General features: G+C 37.1%; 1 protein-coding gene across 1 annotated transcript; it reads left to right on the plus strand.

The window, feature by feature from the left end:
* Positions 1-2,565: 2,565 nt before the first annotated feature.
* On the plus strand, positions 2,566-17,067 carry LOC109075102 (apical junction component 1 homolog). Its single transcript, XM_042752155.1, has 2 exons — positions 2,566-2,766; positions 11,893-17,067. Exon 2 carries the CDS (start codon positions 11,946-11,948, stop codon positions 15,243-15,245), a length of 3,300 nt encoding a protein of 1,099 aa, XP_042608089.1. The 5' UTR covers positions 2,566-2,766; positions 11,893-11,945; the 3' UTR covers positions 15,246-17,067.
* The last annotated feature ends 833 nt before the right edge of the window (positions 17,068-17,900 follow it).

Here is a 17,900-nt window from a genome sequence, read left to right on the forward strand (position 1 = left end):
GACAAGCTATCTTAAATAATTACTGTAGGACGAGGAGGATGTCATGTTTATAAGCTGGTTTCACAGCTGTGTGTTTGATTACATGTGTTCTTCAGGTTCTTTGTTGACCTTATTAACCCACAACGGTCAGCATTCGACAGACTGATAGTCCCCATGAAGGTCTTTTAGTAGAATTTGTGAGTATCGATCTGCTCCCCATCAAACACCGTAACTGCCTGTCGAGATGAAGCTCAAATCCCTTTAATTGTAATGGATTGAAGCAGCATTCAAATCAAACATTTTAGTGTATTTCTGAATAACAGTAGAGGATACAATGCATTTATAAAGCAGAAGTTGTCATACAGGCTTTCTTTCATCATTATGTATGTTAAAAAAAAAAAAAAAAAAAGTCAGTGCAAAAAAAAAAGCATATTTTGAAGACTTATTGACAGATGAGCACAGCTTTTCTGTTATTGACATTGGCACGTGTTGTGTTTCATAATTGTATACCTGCTTATATTTGTCTGGAACCCCTATAATAGGCTGTTTACTGGCAGGTTCTTACACTGACAACTTGTTAGTGTTACAACATACAGGTGCATCTCAATAAATTAGAATGTCGTGAAAAAGTTAATTTCAGTAATTCAACTCAAATTGTGAAACTCGTGTATTAAATAAATTCAATGCACACAGACTGAAGTAGTTAAAAGTCTTTGGTTCTTTTAATTGTGATGATTTTGGCTCACATTTACATCTCAAATTAGAATACTTCATAAGACCAATAAAAAAAATAAAAAAACATTTTTAGTTAATTGTTGTCCTTCTGGAAAGTATGTTCATTTACTGTACATGTACTCAATACTTGGTAGGGGCTCCTTTTGCTTTAATTACTGCCTCAATTCGGCGTGGCATGGAGGTGATCAGTTGTTGGCACTGCTGAGGTGGTGTGGAAGCCCTGTGGCCTTCAGCTCATCTGCATTGTTTCTCATTTTCCTCTTGACAATACCCCATAGATTCTCTCTGGGGTTCAGTTCTGGTGAGTTTGCTGGCCAGTCAAGCACCCAACACCATGGTCATTTAACCAACTTTTGGTGCTTTTGGCAGTGTGGGCAGGTGCCAAATCCTGTTGGAAAATGAAATCAGCATCTTCAAAAAACTGGTCAGCAGAAGGAAGCATGAAGTGCCCCAAAATTTCTTGGTAAATGGGTGCAGTGACTTTGGTTTTCAAAAAACACAATGGACCAACACCAGCAGATGACATTGCACCCCAAATCATCACAGACTGTGGAAACTTAACACTGGACTTCAAGCAACTTGGGCTATGAGCTTTTCCTCCCTTCCTCCAGACTCTAGGACCTTGGTTTCCAAATGAAATACAAAACTTGCTCTCATCTGAAAAGAGGACTTTGGACCACTGGCCAACAGTCCAGTTCTTCTCCTTAGCCCAGGTAAGACGCCTCAGAAGTGGCTTAACAAGAGGAATACAACAACTGTAGCCCAATTCCTTGACACGTCTGTGTGTGGTGGCTCTTGATGCCTTGACCCCAGCCTCAGTCCACTCCTTGTGAAGTTCACTCATTCTTGAATCAATTGTGCTTGACAATCCTCATAAGGCTGCAGTTCTCTCTGTTGGTTGCGCATCTTTTTCTTCCACACTTTTTCCTTCCACTAAAATTTCTGTTAACATCCTTGGATACAGCACTCTGTGAACAGCCAGCTTCTTTGGCAATGAATGTTTGTGGCTTACCCTCCTTATGAAGGGTGTCAACACTCTAAAAAATGCTGGGTTGTTTCAAACCAACTTTGGGTCTAATATGGACTAACCCAACTTTTGGGTTAAAAATGTAATGTAAAAATTTAAGTCCATATTTGACCCAAAGTTGGTTTGAAACAACCCAGCATTTTTTAGAGTGAATGATTGTCTTCTGGACAACTGTCAGATCAGCAGTCTTCCCCATGATTGTGTAGCCTAGTGAACCAAACTGAGAGACCATTTTGAAGGCTCAGGAAACCTTTGCAGGTGTTTTGAGTTGATTAGCTGATTGATGTCACCATATTCTAATTTGTTGAGATTGTGAATTGGTGGGTTTTTGTTAAATGTGAGCCAAAATCATCACAATTAAAAGAACCAAAGACCTTAACTACTTCAGTCTGTGTGCACTGAGTTTATTTAATACACAAGTTTCACAGTTTGAGTTGAATTACTGAAATAAATGAACTTTTCCACGACATTCTAATTTATTGAGATGCACCTGTATATATCACAAAGCATAATTATATAATAATAAGAAGAATTGTTGTTTTGTTGTTGTTGTAGCTATTGTTGTATGCTATTATTTCTAGTAATACCAACAACAATGATAGTATTGGTCGCATTTTAGCATGAAAATGCCTGCAATAACAATAATGATTATTATTATTTGTTGTTAATATAACAATATTATATTATATCTTTGATATCATCACTGTTTCATGGCACCCCCACAGTGCTGCTTTGTAAAGGTCAGACAAGGAAGATACGGACTTTAAGAGGTTTAATATACTTACATTTTACATTATAGCCAGAGGCGTTCGCCCCGCCCCTTCTGAACGCATATTAGACGCCGGTGCTGAGGAGACGCGCGCGGATAGTAACGCCACAGATGCGCTCATCAGCTGAGGCGTGAGGACTTCACGATTCGCCGATACTACAGCCGCTTTCACGCTAAAATGCGACTCTCAGCACATTGTAAAGCATAAGCGCTTTGCATGATGGATATTTATGCTACTGGTGGATGGATTAACACGGTAAGAGCATCGCGCGATCTGTGTGTGCAGCGCGCGTGACAGATGAGCGCAGCTTTTCTGACATTGACATTGAAAACACGCGCATCGATATTTGACAGATGACACTATCGAATTGCAAGCGATCAGTGCGGATGCATGAAATGATCTGTCGATATGGAAATAATTTGATGTTGTAGGGAACCAGAGTTGCGCATGATGCTGTAGGTAATGAATGCATTGCTCATATCCGCGAGGAATAACCTATGAAACCTCCAGCTTTATGCGTCGCTTTTAAATGACAGTCTGCGACGTGAGTTCAAACTGCAGCTTAATTACATTGAAAAGCTATTATCTTGTGCATGCAACTTACTTATTGCGTGCAACAGACATGTTTCCCTACTGTTCATTTGTCATAATATGTGCTGATGTCTTTATTATTAAGGTTATGTAATGCAGTCGTGGATTTTTCGACGTCAGGAGATGCATGGCCAGGGCTGGGAATCCTACTAGTGAAAGTGAACTAACCTCTAATGATGCCTGATGAAATGGTGTACTTGTGTCACGTGATGTGGGATGCTCTGGGGCTGTACGTCATCGTGCGATGGTGCCCAGAGACTGTAATGTTCATCATGCTGCTTGCTGGAGCTGCAGTGTGCTCCAGAGGTTTGCATGACACAAACCCTTTTTATAGTATTCAAATGAATCATTTGTGCAATGAAAATTGTGTCATTATGTACTCATTTCAAAAATGATGTTATTAGTGTTTTTAGTGAAAAAAAAAAACACATTTCTTGTCCATAAAAGGACAGTTCATATAGTGATCATGGCTATCAAAGTGCAAGTGATGTTTGGCCATCTCTTTAATACTTTTCTTTTTATTCATCCCACCCTTGTGTAAAAGAAGTGCACTTTTGCATAATTTTTTAAAAAAATAGTAGGCTATTTATTACAGACATAATATAATTCAGTGCAAACTGAATATAATGTTTTCAGACACTTTATTTTGCAAATTATTTGCAATTAAATGAATAATAATAAATTAATATTAAATGCAATTAGTTAACCTTAATAAATTGTTTTTGACCCATTTAAGTAGGACTTGCGTACATCTTTATATGTAATTATTTATTTTGTCTTTGAAATATGGTTAAAGTGAACTGCCAGATGTACTGAAATTGTCATTTCAAATATGGTGATGTTGAAATTTACATTTAAAATATGTATTCTTTAAATGTAATATTGAATAACACACAAGTGCTTGTGCTTTAATACAGTTTTTGACATTATTACAAAGTGCACTTTTAAAAGCTCTCATGCTTCAGAAAACTTTGAATATGGTGCACAAATTGTATGGAATATGATTCTTTTGCTTTGTGCTTTGCTTGACAGATGTGGTCACTATGAACTGTTATTATTATATAATAACTAAAGCTTATTCTTTAGTTACTTTAGAGTTAAATTCTCCTTTTGTTTTGCTCAAAAACAAAAATGCAGCATGCAGAATTTGACAGAATTTTCATTTGAATGATGTATTTCTTTAAGTGATCAGTCCTGTGGTTTGTTACAGTGTTGCATTGATAATAGTAACTGTTCACAGGAAACGCTGTTGCCTTCGCTCTCACTGGAACCTCATTAAGCTCCGTCAGAATTGCATTACAAATATCACTCCCTCACTCTCTCAAGCATGTGTACGGGTCAGCTCTTATACATTACATGCACGCTTAACTGACTCATATGTTTCTATTTTTACTCTGTATCCAAAAGCATCCACTGCATTATTTGTGCAGCTTTTAAGAAAAATAGAGAGGACAGTGTTTCAAGAGGTCACATCTCTTCAGAAATCATGTTCTGTGCAGCTTTGAAGAGTTCAGTGTCATTATGAAAACCTGCTGTAATAAAAAACTTTCTCTCCAGCCTAAAAAAATACTATTATTTCTCTGCTGCAGTTTTATATTAGTATTATTTATGTTCTATCATAGTATTTATTAATAATTTTGAATTAGCTTTTATTTGTATATTTTAATATTTTTGTTATGTATTTTTGTGCCAGAGAAATAGTGCTGTTTCTGTTTGAATCATGTCATCTGATAATTAATTGTTGTTTAAAAGATATTGCCTGATATTGATACTGTACTTGACAGTAGCTTGTAGTGTAGCTAACTACTTTTCCTAAAGGACTATAGTTGAACTACCTTGAAATCATATCTTGGCAAGTAAAATATAAACTTTGAGTGGACCTCGGTATAAGATAAAAACTGTTTGTGACCCTTCAATTAGTGCATGATCAGAACTTCTCTTCGACCGAATCCTGACGTTGTGTTATTTTTAGCTTGTTTTATAAATGCCCTGGCATTCTCCGATGTGAAAAGCTTTGCTATCTCCGCTCTGGCGATTGCATCTTTCTGTTTGCTCATATGGGTCAAGGAGCTTCTACAAAGTGTGATTCGCTCAAAAGAGTTTAATTGAAGGGGTCTTTCTCATACTGTCTCTTCCCTGTGGTTATAAGCGCTTTGTGGTTAGATGTTAGATGATGCAGATAAAGTTTGCTTTTAGTGCATAGAATGATTTTGCTTCTACATGTGTTTTATATTGTTCTACAGATAGATAACGTTTCCTTGTGGTTCTAATCTGGATGAAAGTCTGGGTCGTATTTCACCCCAAAAAGTGCATTTTAAACCATTTTCACGACAATTTCTTTCTTTTGATTTTGTGGCAAAATATCCCATTTTTGTGAGATACACGAGACTGCATTTAAAAGCGGAATGCCTTGTGCATCAGAAATTAGGCTCAGGCTTGTAAACTGCTTTTGATGTGAATCATCATGTGGCAGTATGATAAAAAACAACAAAGGTGCATTTTTAAACCATTAGCATGACAATTTCTTTCTTTTTTATTTTGGGGCAAAATATGCCATTTTAGAGAGATGCACAAGAGCAGAAGCTATTTCGGATCAGACCTAACAAGCTGGATATTTTCACAAATGTTTGTGGGGCAACACACACACACAAAAAAACACTACAAGGTTGCATTTTTAAACCATTATTGTGACAATTTCTTGCTTTTTTCTTTTGATTTTGGGGTACAAATTTGCCATTCTTTGTGAGATGCACGAGTGCAGAACCTCTTGTGGATCAGAAATCAGGTTCAGGCTTGCAAACTGGATATTTTCACATGAATTATTGTGGTGCAACACAGTAAAAGCCCAATAAAGGTGCATTTTTAAATCATTATCATGTCTATTTTTTACATTTTGGATTTTGTAGCAAAATATGCCATTTTAGTGAGATGCTCGATACTACTCTATACCTTTTAAAGCAGAACCTCTGGTGGATCATAAATCCGGTTCAGTTTTTCCACATGAATTATTCTGTGGCATCATTTTTGGACTAGGGCAGTCGTGACCCGCCTGTAGTGCGTCCCCAGGGCACTTTGTGGCCTGTGTTTGACTTGGCCTGATTCCAATTTTATGAGACAAACTCCTGTCATGTTCACGAGTGAAAGTGGATTCCAGAGATTAGAGATTGACTGACAGCACAGACGCTGCACAAAGACAAGGTCAGAAACTGGGAAGCTCTTTGGCTGGGAATATGATGGGATAGTCGGGAGGAACGGTGGGGGAGGAAGAGATGATGTCTGCTGATGGCAGTGTCTTTCTGAATATCACTTCTTCATGAATGTTAGTGAATAGTTAAGGGATAGTTCACCCAAAAATGTATATTCTGTCATCATTTATTCACCCTCGTATTGTTCCATACGGTTTGAATTGTGTCAGAGCCCTTCATTTTCACATTAAATGAGTACAATTAGAAATTTTTATTAAATTATGATTGATCATGCATTTAAATAACTATAATTGTCTCTGTGTCAGTTCCATTCTTTAAATGTTTCACAAAATTGCATGCTGCAATAAAAAAAAAGATTAAATTTACTAATTAAATTACTAATGAAAAAGTTGGATACAATTGTAATATATATATATATATATATATATATATATGTATAGAAGTAATAATTAGACAGAATATTTCCTTCCAAAGTTTTGGAATCAGTATGATTTTTTTTTTATCATTTGTATTTAATACTAAGATTTTATTAACACTTTCATTCATCAAGGACACGTTAAAATGATCAAAAGTGACATCAAATACATTTATAATGTTAAAATACATTTTGAAATAAGATGTATCTCAGTTTCGACAAAAATATTAAGCTGTTTTCATCACTGATGATAATACGTTTCTTGAGCAGCAAATCAACGTAATATGATTTCTGAAGGATCATGTGACACTGAAGACTGGAGTAATGATGCTGAAAATTCTGATTTAAATCGCAGGAATAAATTATATTTTAAAATATATTCAAATAGCAAAGAGTTATTTTAAATTCTAATAATTTTTCACAATGTTACTGTATTTTGATCAATTCAATTCGACCTCGGTGAGCATAAGAGACTTCTTTCAAAAACATCAAAAAATCTATTCAGCATAATGTTCTATTGTAGGTAAAACTCTGGTATTTTTATGTTAGATTAACATAAGTTCATCAGGTAGTTAATGGGTGTGTGGAGGCGTTGGGTGTTGCCAGATCAGCCTGAACAGATGGTCGTACGGGAGGGAGCAGGTTTTGATGGAGTCTGTCATCAATGATTTTTCACAGATCATGACTCAGACCAGCCTTGTTACAGTACGTCCCATAATCGCTTTCTTTTCCCACACTATTTCCTATTCTGTCACAGATCTGTGTTTTTGCAGTGTTCGTTTAAGAGAAGCTCAAGCCGCAGGATTGGGAGTTTTTTTGTTTCCAAGCCTTTCACTAGACTCCCAATGTCCCCCATATCAAATGGGCTCATTATGCAAAATTAGCACTGGGTCTTCAGCGAGGAATGGACCGCATTGGCATGGAAAGGCTCTATTCAAGTCTGCAGTAATGTGTTGCATTATGAGACTAGACTGCCATTGATAAGACTGAAGGGGTCTGATAGGAAGGGTCTGAGGAATTCACATCAAGAAATAATCACTCAGTGTGTTAAAAGGCTTGAAAAGTCTGAGCAAGAAACCTTGACTTTCATTTGCGTCTTTAGAAAGTGTGTTTGTGCATGCACATGAAATATCTGTTTCTCAAGCAAAATTTTTCCACTCTTGATTTCAAAGAACTTGAAACTGTTCCTACGTTGGACTGATTTGTGATATTTGCAGTGTTGTTTTAATATAATTTATTAACTATTAAAGTATTTATTAATATTTTCCTCTTTTTTCATTTTAATTAATTATTTTTCATTTTGTTATATGCATTTATCATTTTTTTTAATTTTCTATTCAACAGTTTTTTATTTCAGTTTTAGTAATTTTAGTACTCCAACTTAAACATGTTTTATTTCAGTTGCCAATGCAACATTTATCATGTTATTTTTATTATTTTTTACATTTTTACATTTCTAATATTTAATTATTAGTTCATTATTTTAGTCATATTATGTCATTTTATCTGTTGTTTTTTTATTTTCTATTTAGCTTTAATTTATTTATATTTCAGTTTTAGTCATTTTTGTACTTTACCTTAAATTTAATTACAGTTAGTTGGCAAGGCAACATTTTTTTTTTCAAGTTTAAAATTTTCCTCTAATATTTATTTCTGCTTTATTTCAACTCACAACAGCAACAACTAAAAGTTTTATTCATTCATTCATTCATTCATGCATTTAAATTAACAATGATGTCTAATAGTCTTGCATGACTGTAGCACGAGCAATAAGTACATGCTTGATTTTTTGCCATTTTTTAACTATATATAATTTCTATTCCAAAGTATAACTCTTGACCTTTATTTAGTTTTTCAGAATATTAATCATAAATAAATAATTATGAATGACATGTGTATTGTGTATGTGAGTGCATTGTATATGTTTCATACAAGAAGTTGTCTTTAGTCATGGAAATGAACATTTTGGGCTGCATTTTAAGGAGTGGCGTTTGCTTTGTCAAAATATTTGTTCTGGTTGTCACTCCATTTATAGCTGGATAAACCTCACATTTCCATGCATTTCATGGATACTTAATGGACAGGTCTTTCTAACGTAGTACATTTTGTCTACAGTAAAGAGAAAAGCAACCATAGAGGAAATGTGTGGTGGTAAAGAGGCTCATATGTTTAATAATTCACATCCATCTGTAGCTCTGTGCTGGGTTAAAAGGGTCAGCTGGCATCAGCAGCAATGAGACGGCGCAATACAGGCATGTTCACACACTTTACAGATGCCAAGGTCAAAGGCCAAAGTCTTGACTCCTTTGAGTGCCCTTATTGCTGGAGTTGGCGATTTTTTCAGTGAGCTGCTGAACAAATACTCCAGTTAACCCTCATAACAAAACTATTTCACTCAGTGACCATTTATGCTTAAAACAAGAAAACATATCTGTTAATTTGCCCAAGACAGGTGACTTTTTTCTTCAGTAGAACAGTAAAGAAGATATTTAGGAGATTTATAAAATGCACGTCAATGGCTGCCATCGCTTTGGGAGTCAATAAAGAATATACAGGCAAGACAAAATTAATTTCAGTGGATCCTGATGATATATTGAGCTCTTTTGTCTTGCCTGTATCTGCTTTTTTTGACTCCTAAGTGCCACTAGCTGTTGTTTTGAATCACCAAGGACCATGATTTCAGCTAAAAAAAAAAAAAAAAAAAAAAAAACTTCTTTACTGTTCTGCTCAGGAAGAAAAGTCACCTGCATCTTGAATGGCCTGAGGGTGAGCAAATTAACAGCAAATTTTCATTTTTGGGTGAGCTATTCCTTTAATATCATGTAGTTTTGCTTGTCTGGTATATGTATGATTATTTAATTTTGTTTTTGTTGTTGTTTTGATTAGCAAGACAAATATACTAATAAAATTATTTTTGCAGTGTATTTTTGCATATCAGTCGTGGTTACAGTTGTTTCATATTAGGCCAGTATGTAGTCACTGTAAGGCTCTTTTGCCTTCCAGATCAGTTTAATAATCTCACATTCTAATGAATAAGCAATTGAAACAAAACTGCATGAAATTTTAAATTAACCAGATCCATGAATAATAAATTAACTGATTCATTCATTAAAACAAATAATAATAATGATAATGGAACATGATTTAATGTGTTGTGCGATTTAATTTGACATTACCCATTTCCTGCTGTCATGACTTAAAGGCTTCTTTCCTTATATAGAATTTAAAAGAATACATAATGTGCATAAGCTTTATAAAAAAAAAAACAAAAAAAACAAACAAAAACAAAAAACAATATGTGACTCGCATTTGCAAGTGAGGAAATTCTGTGGTGCTTTCTTGTTTAATTATGTGAAATGTGCGAAGCTTAGTGCTCAGTTCTGTTAAGGGATCAAGGTCATCACTGATAATAATGACAGCTTTTATGCACTGCAAACAGTTTGTCTTTGTTGTTCATTATTTTTGGGGTCAGTGCCTTTTTTTTCCAATTTTATGTAATTATTTAAAAATAGATTTAAATATAATTCATACACCTCTTCTATGATGAACATTTTTAAATTTAAGAATTACATTTCATTTTGATGTATTTGTGGGGCATCAATTTTAAAAATGTATAGGTGGTTTCATCACCCTGAGACTGGAAAAGTCTGAAATGTTGGGTACATAAAAATTCATGATACTTTAAATGAAAATTGTTATTATTATTATATAATGATGTGTATACAAGTGGTGTAAGGAAAATATTGTATTCTTTTGTTACTGGACATATGAAACCAACATGAATACAAAAATTGCATTTATTGGCATTTAAGTGGATTTTTAAAAGCACTTTCCTTGTCATCATCTCAGACAATCCTATGCCACTGTTCCTGCCATTTTCCTGGACTCTTTTTCTAAAGCAAATTGATCTTTTTTTTTTTAAACCAAGGATGCATTTCCAAAATAGTTGGGGACAAGAAAATATCTAGCATGCACAAGTCTGGTGACTATGCGTATGTTGGTAGACGGTGGGTGTTCCATATGCACACGATTGTGTGAGGCAGTGTGAAAGGCTGCCAGACTAACACTCGGTGAGTAAACAGCGTCTGGGCATAGTCATGTTTGTAGAAGTGTCAGTTCCTTCTTTACGTAATATCTGTCATAGATGTGAGGAGGTCTTGAAAACCATTTAATCTCCCTTTTGCAAGAAAACAGACATTGACGAGGTGGAGCTAAATGCGAATTGAAAAAATCTAGTAGTGTATATACAGTAGTCAACATTTTAAGTGGACCAAAAAAGTTAATCAAAGTTGTCCTAAGACAAGAACGCTTTTACGTTTTAGGACAACAAATGTTGACTAGTGTATTCCGTTGCAAGCATTACTTTGATTGTATCTTTAATTACAACATGCATTATTTCAGCTGTGTCCTCTTTGTACAATACAGTTCTTCATGACAAATGATTGCACCGGTTTTGCATAAAGTTTATGAGAATGACAAGATGTCGAAGAGCCTTCAAAGAGCCTAATTTAGACTCAAGAGACTATTTTTGTACTGCCTTAAACCTGCAGATTTGAACTGATGTAAGTTTAATTTGAAGCCAAGCATAAGAGATAAAAAAAAAAAAGTTTTGAATTACGTAAGCATTCTTAAGCGATTTACTATCCCAAGACATTTCAAGGGTGAAAAGAAAGAGTTTTGTATTAGGGATTCAGTGCAATTCTGTTAAGCCCTCACACTGTATGTACTATGATGGTTATGTGTTGAAGTTGTTGCCAGGGGAACATCATCCTCTGGCAACCACCGCCAAATTACCCGCATACATCCTGCCAACATATTTTGCTGAACAACACAATGCAGTTGAAGCATTACAGAATCAGAATTAGGTTTATTTGCTGTGTACATTTACTCTTAATCTTGGCTTGATGAGTTGCTCCCCAAGGTAAACTTATACATGCAATGCTTATCAAATAATGATTAAACAATGTGGGGCTATAGGATACTGAATATTATGCGGTTATATTAATATTAAATTCAGGCTTTTTAAATGTAATGTGTTTTTATGGTTTTTAGCCAGTTCCTAAAAACACTGTTTGCATTCACACTTAGTATTACAGATCATATCCATAAGGTGGTTTGAATGCAACTTGTACAATACTAATCTTGTTTTGTTTTCTTCCTCTTTTGCAGGGAACCTTAACCTAAACAAATTTAATGGGGAAAATTAGAAGAGTCTCATTAAGATGACACGCACAGATCCACCTGATATACTAGTATCAACAGTGTATCAAGATGTTAAAGTGAACTCCCTCTCGAACTACTCCAAAGCCTGTCATCCCTCAAAACAATGTGATTCCCCATCCATCAGCAAACTGGAGAGCACTCGAAAAAGCAAAAGCAAAAAGAGGCACTGCCGTAGCTTTGACACTGAGTCTATGGACAAACCCCGATATCATACAATAGCAATGGAGTACCCATACCGAAGGGCTGAAAGGTATGCGGCCAATCCAGAGGTTGCCTGGAATGCCTTAGGTCGCCAACAAGGGCATGGACTCCACCGGTTTTCTTCCCCAGACATATTTAGCTACCGTCTCACCTCCCAGCCAATGACTGCTGAGATGTCTGGTGAAATTGCTGTGACAGAACAAAAGAGGAGGACTAGATCTAGAAGTGCCTCACGGGTTCAGACCAGCCTAACTCCTGTATCTTTTGATTCTTCCCCTCCAGTGGCAAGGAGGGGCCGGGAAGCTCAAAGGGCACATCGAAACACTCAGCCAAGGCCAGAAGTTTCCCCAAGAAAAGAGTCTCCTTATGCCACCACGCGGGCACACGTGAATGAAGTACATCCCATCAAACTGCAGCCGCAGAGGAGTGATACAAGCAGGTATTCCCCTGTATATGCATCTGAAGGCTTTGACGAAGGAAGACCAGAGAAACCTGCTACTAGTCCTCATGTTCGGTGCCGGGTGGACATCAAACCAGATGAGTTGGCCGTGCAGCAAGGAGGCCGAAAGGCAGCTACACCCCATGTGGACATACCTTGGCAGAAGTATCCCAGCAGTGGCAGTCGGAGTCTGACAGTGCCTCGCCATTTCTCCACTTCGAGGACACCGACTCCCACTGACTCCTTCACTGGAGAGTCCAGGCAGGCGTACCAGTATTCCCAAAGTATGCCAAATAGCTACATACAGCCTATGGAGATCCCTTTACAAAAGGTGGTCTCGCCACGGGAGCCAAGGGAACAATATGGACGGGAACGAAGGGCTCATTCAAGCCCCAATGTGCCAACTAAATTCTTCTATGCTGAGGATTTGGGGAAGTATGGATCTTCAGCTCCATCAAGGACTTATTATCAAGATGACCGATACAGCATTCCTAGCCAACCCTATTCACCTAAAGTACCATATGTACAAGATCCAAGGACTCACATTCTTCATACTGTACCTTCCCGGCCATATTTCACAGAAATCGACACCTACCATTACCCTGGACAGCCTGTGTACCCTAAAACCTATGCTGCAAGTGAGCCAGGGGCATATATAATACAGACACCTCCGGCAAGGACTTTCTATGGCGATGACCCAAGGACATATCAAATTCAAACGGCCCCCCCTCGGATCTTCTACATGGCCAACCCCTACACACCAACAGTGGAGCATCATATTCCTGCAAGGGCATATTACACAGAGGGAAGACGACATGCCCGTGTGGTGCAGCCTCAATCAGAGGACTGGTACGGCTCAGAGGTGTCCAGCTACTCAAGCCATTATCCTTCCTCGTATGTCTCACAGGTTACTCCCACAAGAGTTAGACAAGAGCCAAAGCTCACAACTTGGTATGCCAACCCATGCGTGGAGCCAACAAGAACAGTAACAGACCCAAGACCATACTCAAGATCTTGGGATAACATCCTTGATACCCATGTAGAGCGAGAACAGCCAGTACCCCGAGGGAAAAGTGATGAGAATCTTCTTTGTCAGGGGGTACTACAAACTTCAAGTGAAAGACCAAAACCTGTGGTTGTCAACCTTTCCAGCTCACCAAGGCGTTATGCTGCACTGTCCTTATCTGAAAACTCTTTGATTGACAAAAGTCCAACTGAGGCCAGGAGCTCTTCGAGTAAACTGTGGTTTGTCACACCTGAGATTACCATCACAGACAATGATATCAGACCAAGCAATCTTAGTAAACCAGAAGCACGCTCTGCAAGTTGGGATGTGTTGGATTCAAAAAGTGCCCCAAATCAAGAAGCCCCTCAACGTGAAGCAAAATCCTGTTTTGGAGAATCTACCAAAGAGAAAACGCACAGCAGCACATCCCTACAGCAAAGTTTAGAGCAGCTTGATGAGCTTCTAGCTGACCTTGTCATCGATTACAAACCTCCACGTAGGAGGACCAGTGAAGACATGCTTGATCAACTCAAAAAGCTCATTGATGAAGAAGAAGCAGTATCTTCAGCTAGAAAGGATTCGATGACAGGATCTGAAAGTGGCATGCCACTTGACAAACAACCCACTTCAATAAAAATAGATCCTGACACGCTAAGAGACACTGATGGGAGTTGTGATGGCCTGAGAAGTACAGAAGAGTGCTCCCCTGACCAGAGTCCCGATGAGGATGACACAATGATGTGTTCAAACAATAAATGCCGTCGGACTGAGACCTTGTTTAATGCCTGCCTCTACTTTAAGTCCTGTCACAGCTGCTATACCTACTACTGCTCTCGCAACTGTCGCCGCGAAGACTGGGACGTCCACAAGGAAAGCTGCCTCTATGGGCGAATCAGTAGTGTGTGTCGCCACGTTATTAAGCACTGTCGAGAAACCGCAGAAGTCCATAAGGCTTTCTCCCGTATAGCCAAAGTGGGATACCTGTCTCGGGGAAGAGGTGTCTTGTTTGTGGGATTTCCAAATCCAGGTTCGTCCACAAATTTCCTTCAGTTTGGACTAGAAAGTCTACTCATGTCGCCAACATACTTATCTCTCCGTGAGCTGGAGAGCTTCAAGGATAACCTTGGAGAATATTGCAAGGAGCTCCAAGAGGCGGGAAAGGCATATGATCCTAATGAATGTTTTCTCTTGAATGTGTCCATCGCTGTTGGTGATCAAGTGCCTGACGGACCATCGCCAAGGGTCCAAGCCCCAACCGTCAGGAAGTTTGCCAAGATTGCTCTGGCTTCCTACAGCCCAGAAAAGAAGGTCCATCGGAAGGAAAGCGACATGGAGACGTTGATCCTGACCCCACCGCCAGGTATGGCTGACATTGACAAGGAAGGTGAGGAAGGAAGGAAAGCCCGGGAGATCTGCTTTATCAACATTCAGCGGGAGTTGAGGATACGTGGGGTGTTTCTTCGCCATGAGTATCCCAATGTCTACCAAAAGCTCTGTGAGTTTGTTGAAAATAACAGGAGGTTCACGCCAACTACTATTTACCCTATTGATAAAAGGACCGGCAAGCAGTTCATGTGCATGATAATGGCAGCCTCTGAGCCACGAACTTTGGACTGGGTAGCCAACCCACATCTCCTAGATGACATTATTTAAACAAGTGCACCTTTTATATATAAAAGCATAGATCTCACTATAGTACATATCTAAATATATCAAGCTTATTTGTTATACATGTTTGTAGATATGTATTTTGGTAATGAAAAAAAAATGTATTCATGTCTGCAAGGTCAGTGTTATTCAGTGTTGGAATATTGCCCATCAGATGTTGAATATGAGTCATTCGCACTGTTTATTCATCGACTTGATATCTAGTCCCAGGATTTGTTTATTTATGCTTCACTGGCAAATACTGCCATTCTTTTCTTTGTAGCAATTCAGAATTTGATATTCTTTTATTGTTCATGAAGAGAGAGAGAGAAAAAACATCTTTATTTATTTTGGCAAACTACAGAATTATGTACTTATTTACATCAGAGCTGAATATTTTTTCCTATGCAAAAAAAAAAAAAAAGACCAACATTGTCCCGCAAAAATGTTCTGGCTAAAGAAATATAAAACTGTATTTCTTTTTATCACTAAAAATAATATGTATTTTATTGATATGTTAAATACAGGCATTATGTTATATTATATTATATTGTATTATTATAAACATATAATTAAAAAAAGAATAACTTAGTGCAGAGTAGAAACAGTACATACAAAGGGCCGTGGATTATCCACGGTCTATTAAATGTACTTTGAGGAACGGCTTTAATTAAAAAGAGAGATGCTTAGAATTAAGCAACACCTAGAATTTTGTGCTCCAACCTGGTAAACTCATTTTTGTAAGTGGTTTACGTAATTTAGGTTTTGATTTAATGAAGTAATTGGTGCTTTTATGTATGTTTAGTAGAATTACTTGAGCAATAACGAACTTGAAGACAAAATCTGGAAAATATTGGTATCAGTGATGTGCTGCACATTAGGTGTTGGCCGGTACTGTTCCATCAGAAACACTGTGAACTGAGCTAGCTCTTATATGCGTGTCATTGATAGAGAGTTTCCTTGTGATCACCTATTAGACTTGGAAATATTTTAGTAGTTGTTAAGATTATGAGGGATATGATATCAGATGCAGCTGTAGTTTCGTCTCAAGAAAAATGGAATCAGAGTTGCTGTATGCTACATGGGTTATTAAGCTTGGAAAAATATTTTTGTGTGTGTGTGTGGTTTTGTTTTCACTTGTTTCACATTTAGATTTCAGACGTCCAACAATTTGACATGCTACAATATAAAATGCAATATGTGGTAGCAAAACAGCACTGATTCTTGAGTTACGGCACAAAGTTGTCCACATTTTCATCTGCTGTTAGTAGGTCTGTTAATAGCGAGCAACAACAGAAAAATTAATTACTATGTGCAAAAATAAAATGGTTATGTCAAGACAGATGCATTGACAGTCTGTTTAAAACCATCCTGTATTATCAGTTTGTTCTTGAAGTGTAATGCTGGATTTGTTATCCATAAGTATCTGACCTAACAGTACATGTTTTTATCTGTCGGTGTTGACATGAAGAAATACACTGTTACAGTGGAAAAAAAAAAAATTCACTCAGAAATTAGTAGTAAATTTCACAAATGATTTGTAGATTTATTTTTCTTCTTCGGTTGGGTAAACCGTTTTGTCCCAGAACTCAAGAATCAGTGATCCAATACCTGTAACATTTTGTCATGTACTAGCTCCTATTTCATGTCCAAAGCAGGTTTTTCCTTGAATCCCTGTTATACTTTTGCTTGACAAATCTGTTCACTGCTTTACTTGATGAATTCATGTCAGAGCACAGCCCTGCACATCCTTCTGTCTGAACTCAGAGAACATGTTCAGGTGTTTTGGCCGCCAGAGTGTACATATACAGTGGTAAACAGAAAGAAATGATTGCATGTGATTCTATTTTTTCTATCACATTACATTAATATAATTAACCTGCCTGGATATTTGATATGTGAAAATATGCTGTATATGAGGGATAAAGTATATAGTAAAATATATGAAAATATATAGTAGGAGTGATATTTTTCAAGATCAGTGTGTCGACCATCGCTGTTATCCTGAAAACAAATGAGATAATGACACGGTCTCGCAGAGAGAGAGAAAAAAGAAAACTAAAGCTTAAATAAAATTAAAAAAAAAAAAGTGTGTCATTGAAAGATTGTTTCTGTTGTCATATAATTACGAAGACAAATCGAGTCGTTATGTTGTGGCTCCACCATGTGGTGTGTAAGAAGATTTGACCTTTCTGTTCTTTTCACCATGTGACTGAAGACTTTAGTGAGGGCAGCGCCATATTTGAGTTTTGACAGGAATGAAAACGAGGCTGTGAGGGACTGAAGTGCAATGGATTGTACATGCCTTACGAAAATTAACCATGGTTTTACCATTACCAAAAAAAAAAAAAAAAAAAAAAAAAAAAAAAGAAAGCAAGAAAGGAAAAAAATCCTGGTTACTATTTTAAACCATGACTTAACCATGGTATTTGTAGTAAAACTGTGGATATACAAATGGTAACCAAAAAAACATATACTGATAGTTCAGCTGACAAAACAAAAATTCACTAGACTTTGTTATGGTACACACTGTATAAAGGTCCTAGATCATGTGATTTTAACAACTCACGACGTTCTAAATTGTTTGTGTCTACTGATCTAGGATCTTTATACAGTGCGCGTGCCATTATAAAGTATCTGTCAGTTATGTTACATTGTCTT

This window comes from Cyprinus carpio, chromosome A5 (assembly GCF_018340385.1).
Source record: "Cyprinus carpio isolate SPL01 chromosome A5, ASM1834038v1, whole genome shotgun sequence".
Classification (NCBI taxonomy): domain Eukaryota; kingdom Metazoa; phylum Chordata; class Actinopteri; order Cypriniformes; family Cyprinidae; genus Cyprinus; species Cyprinus carpio.

Bases quoted from the DNA above. Each gene is read 5' to 3' on its own strand.
- LOC109075102 (XM_042752155.1), top strand. From the start codon at position 11,946: ATGACACGCACAGATCCACCTGATATACTAGTATCAACAGTGTATCAA.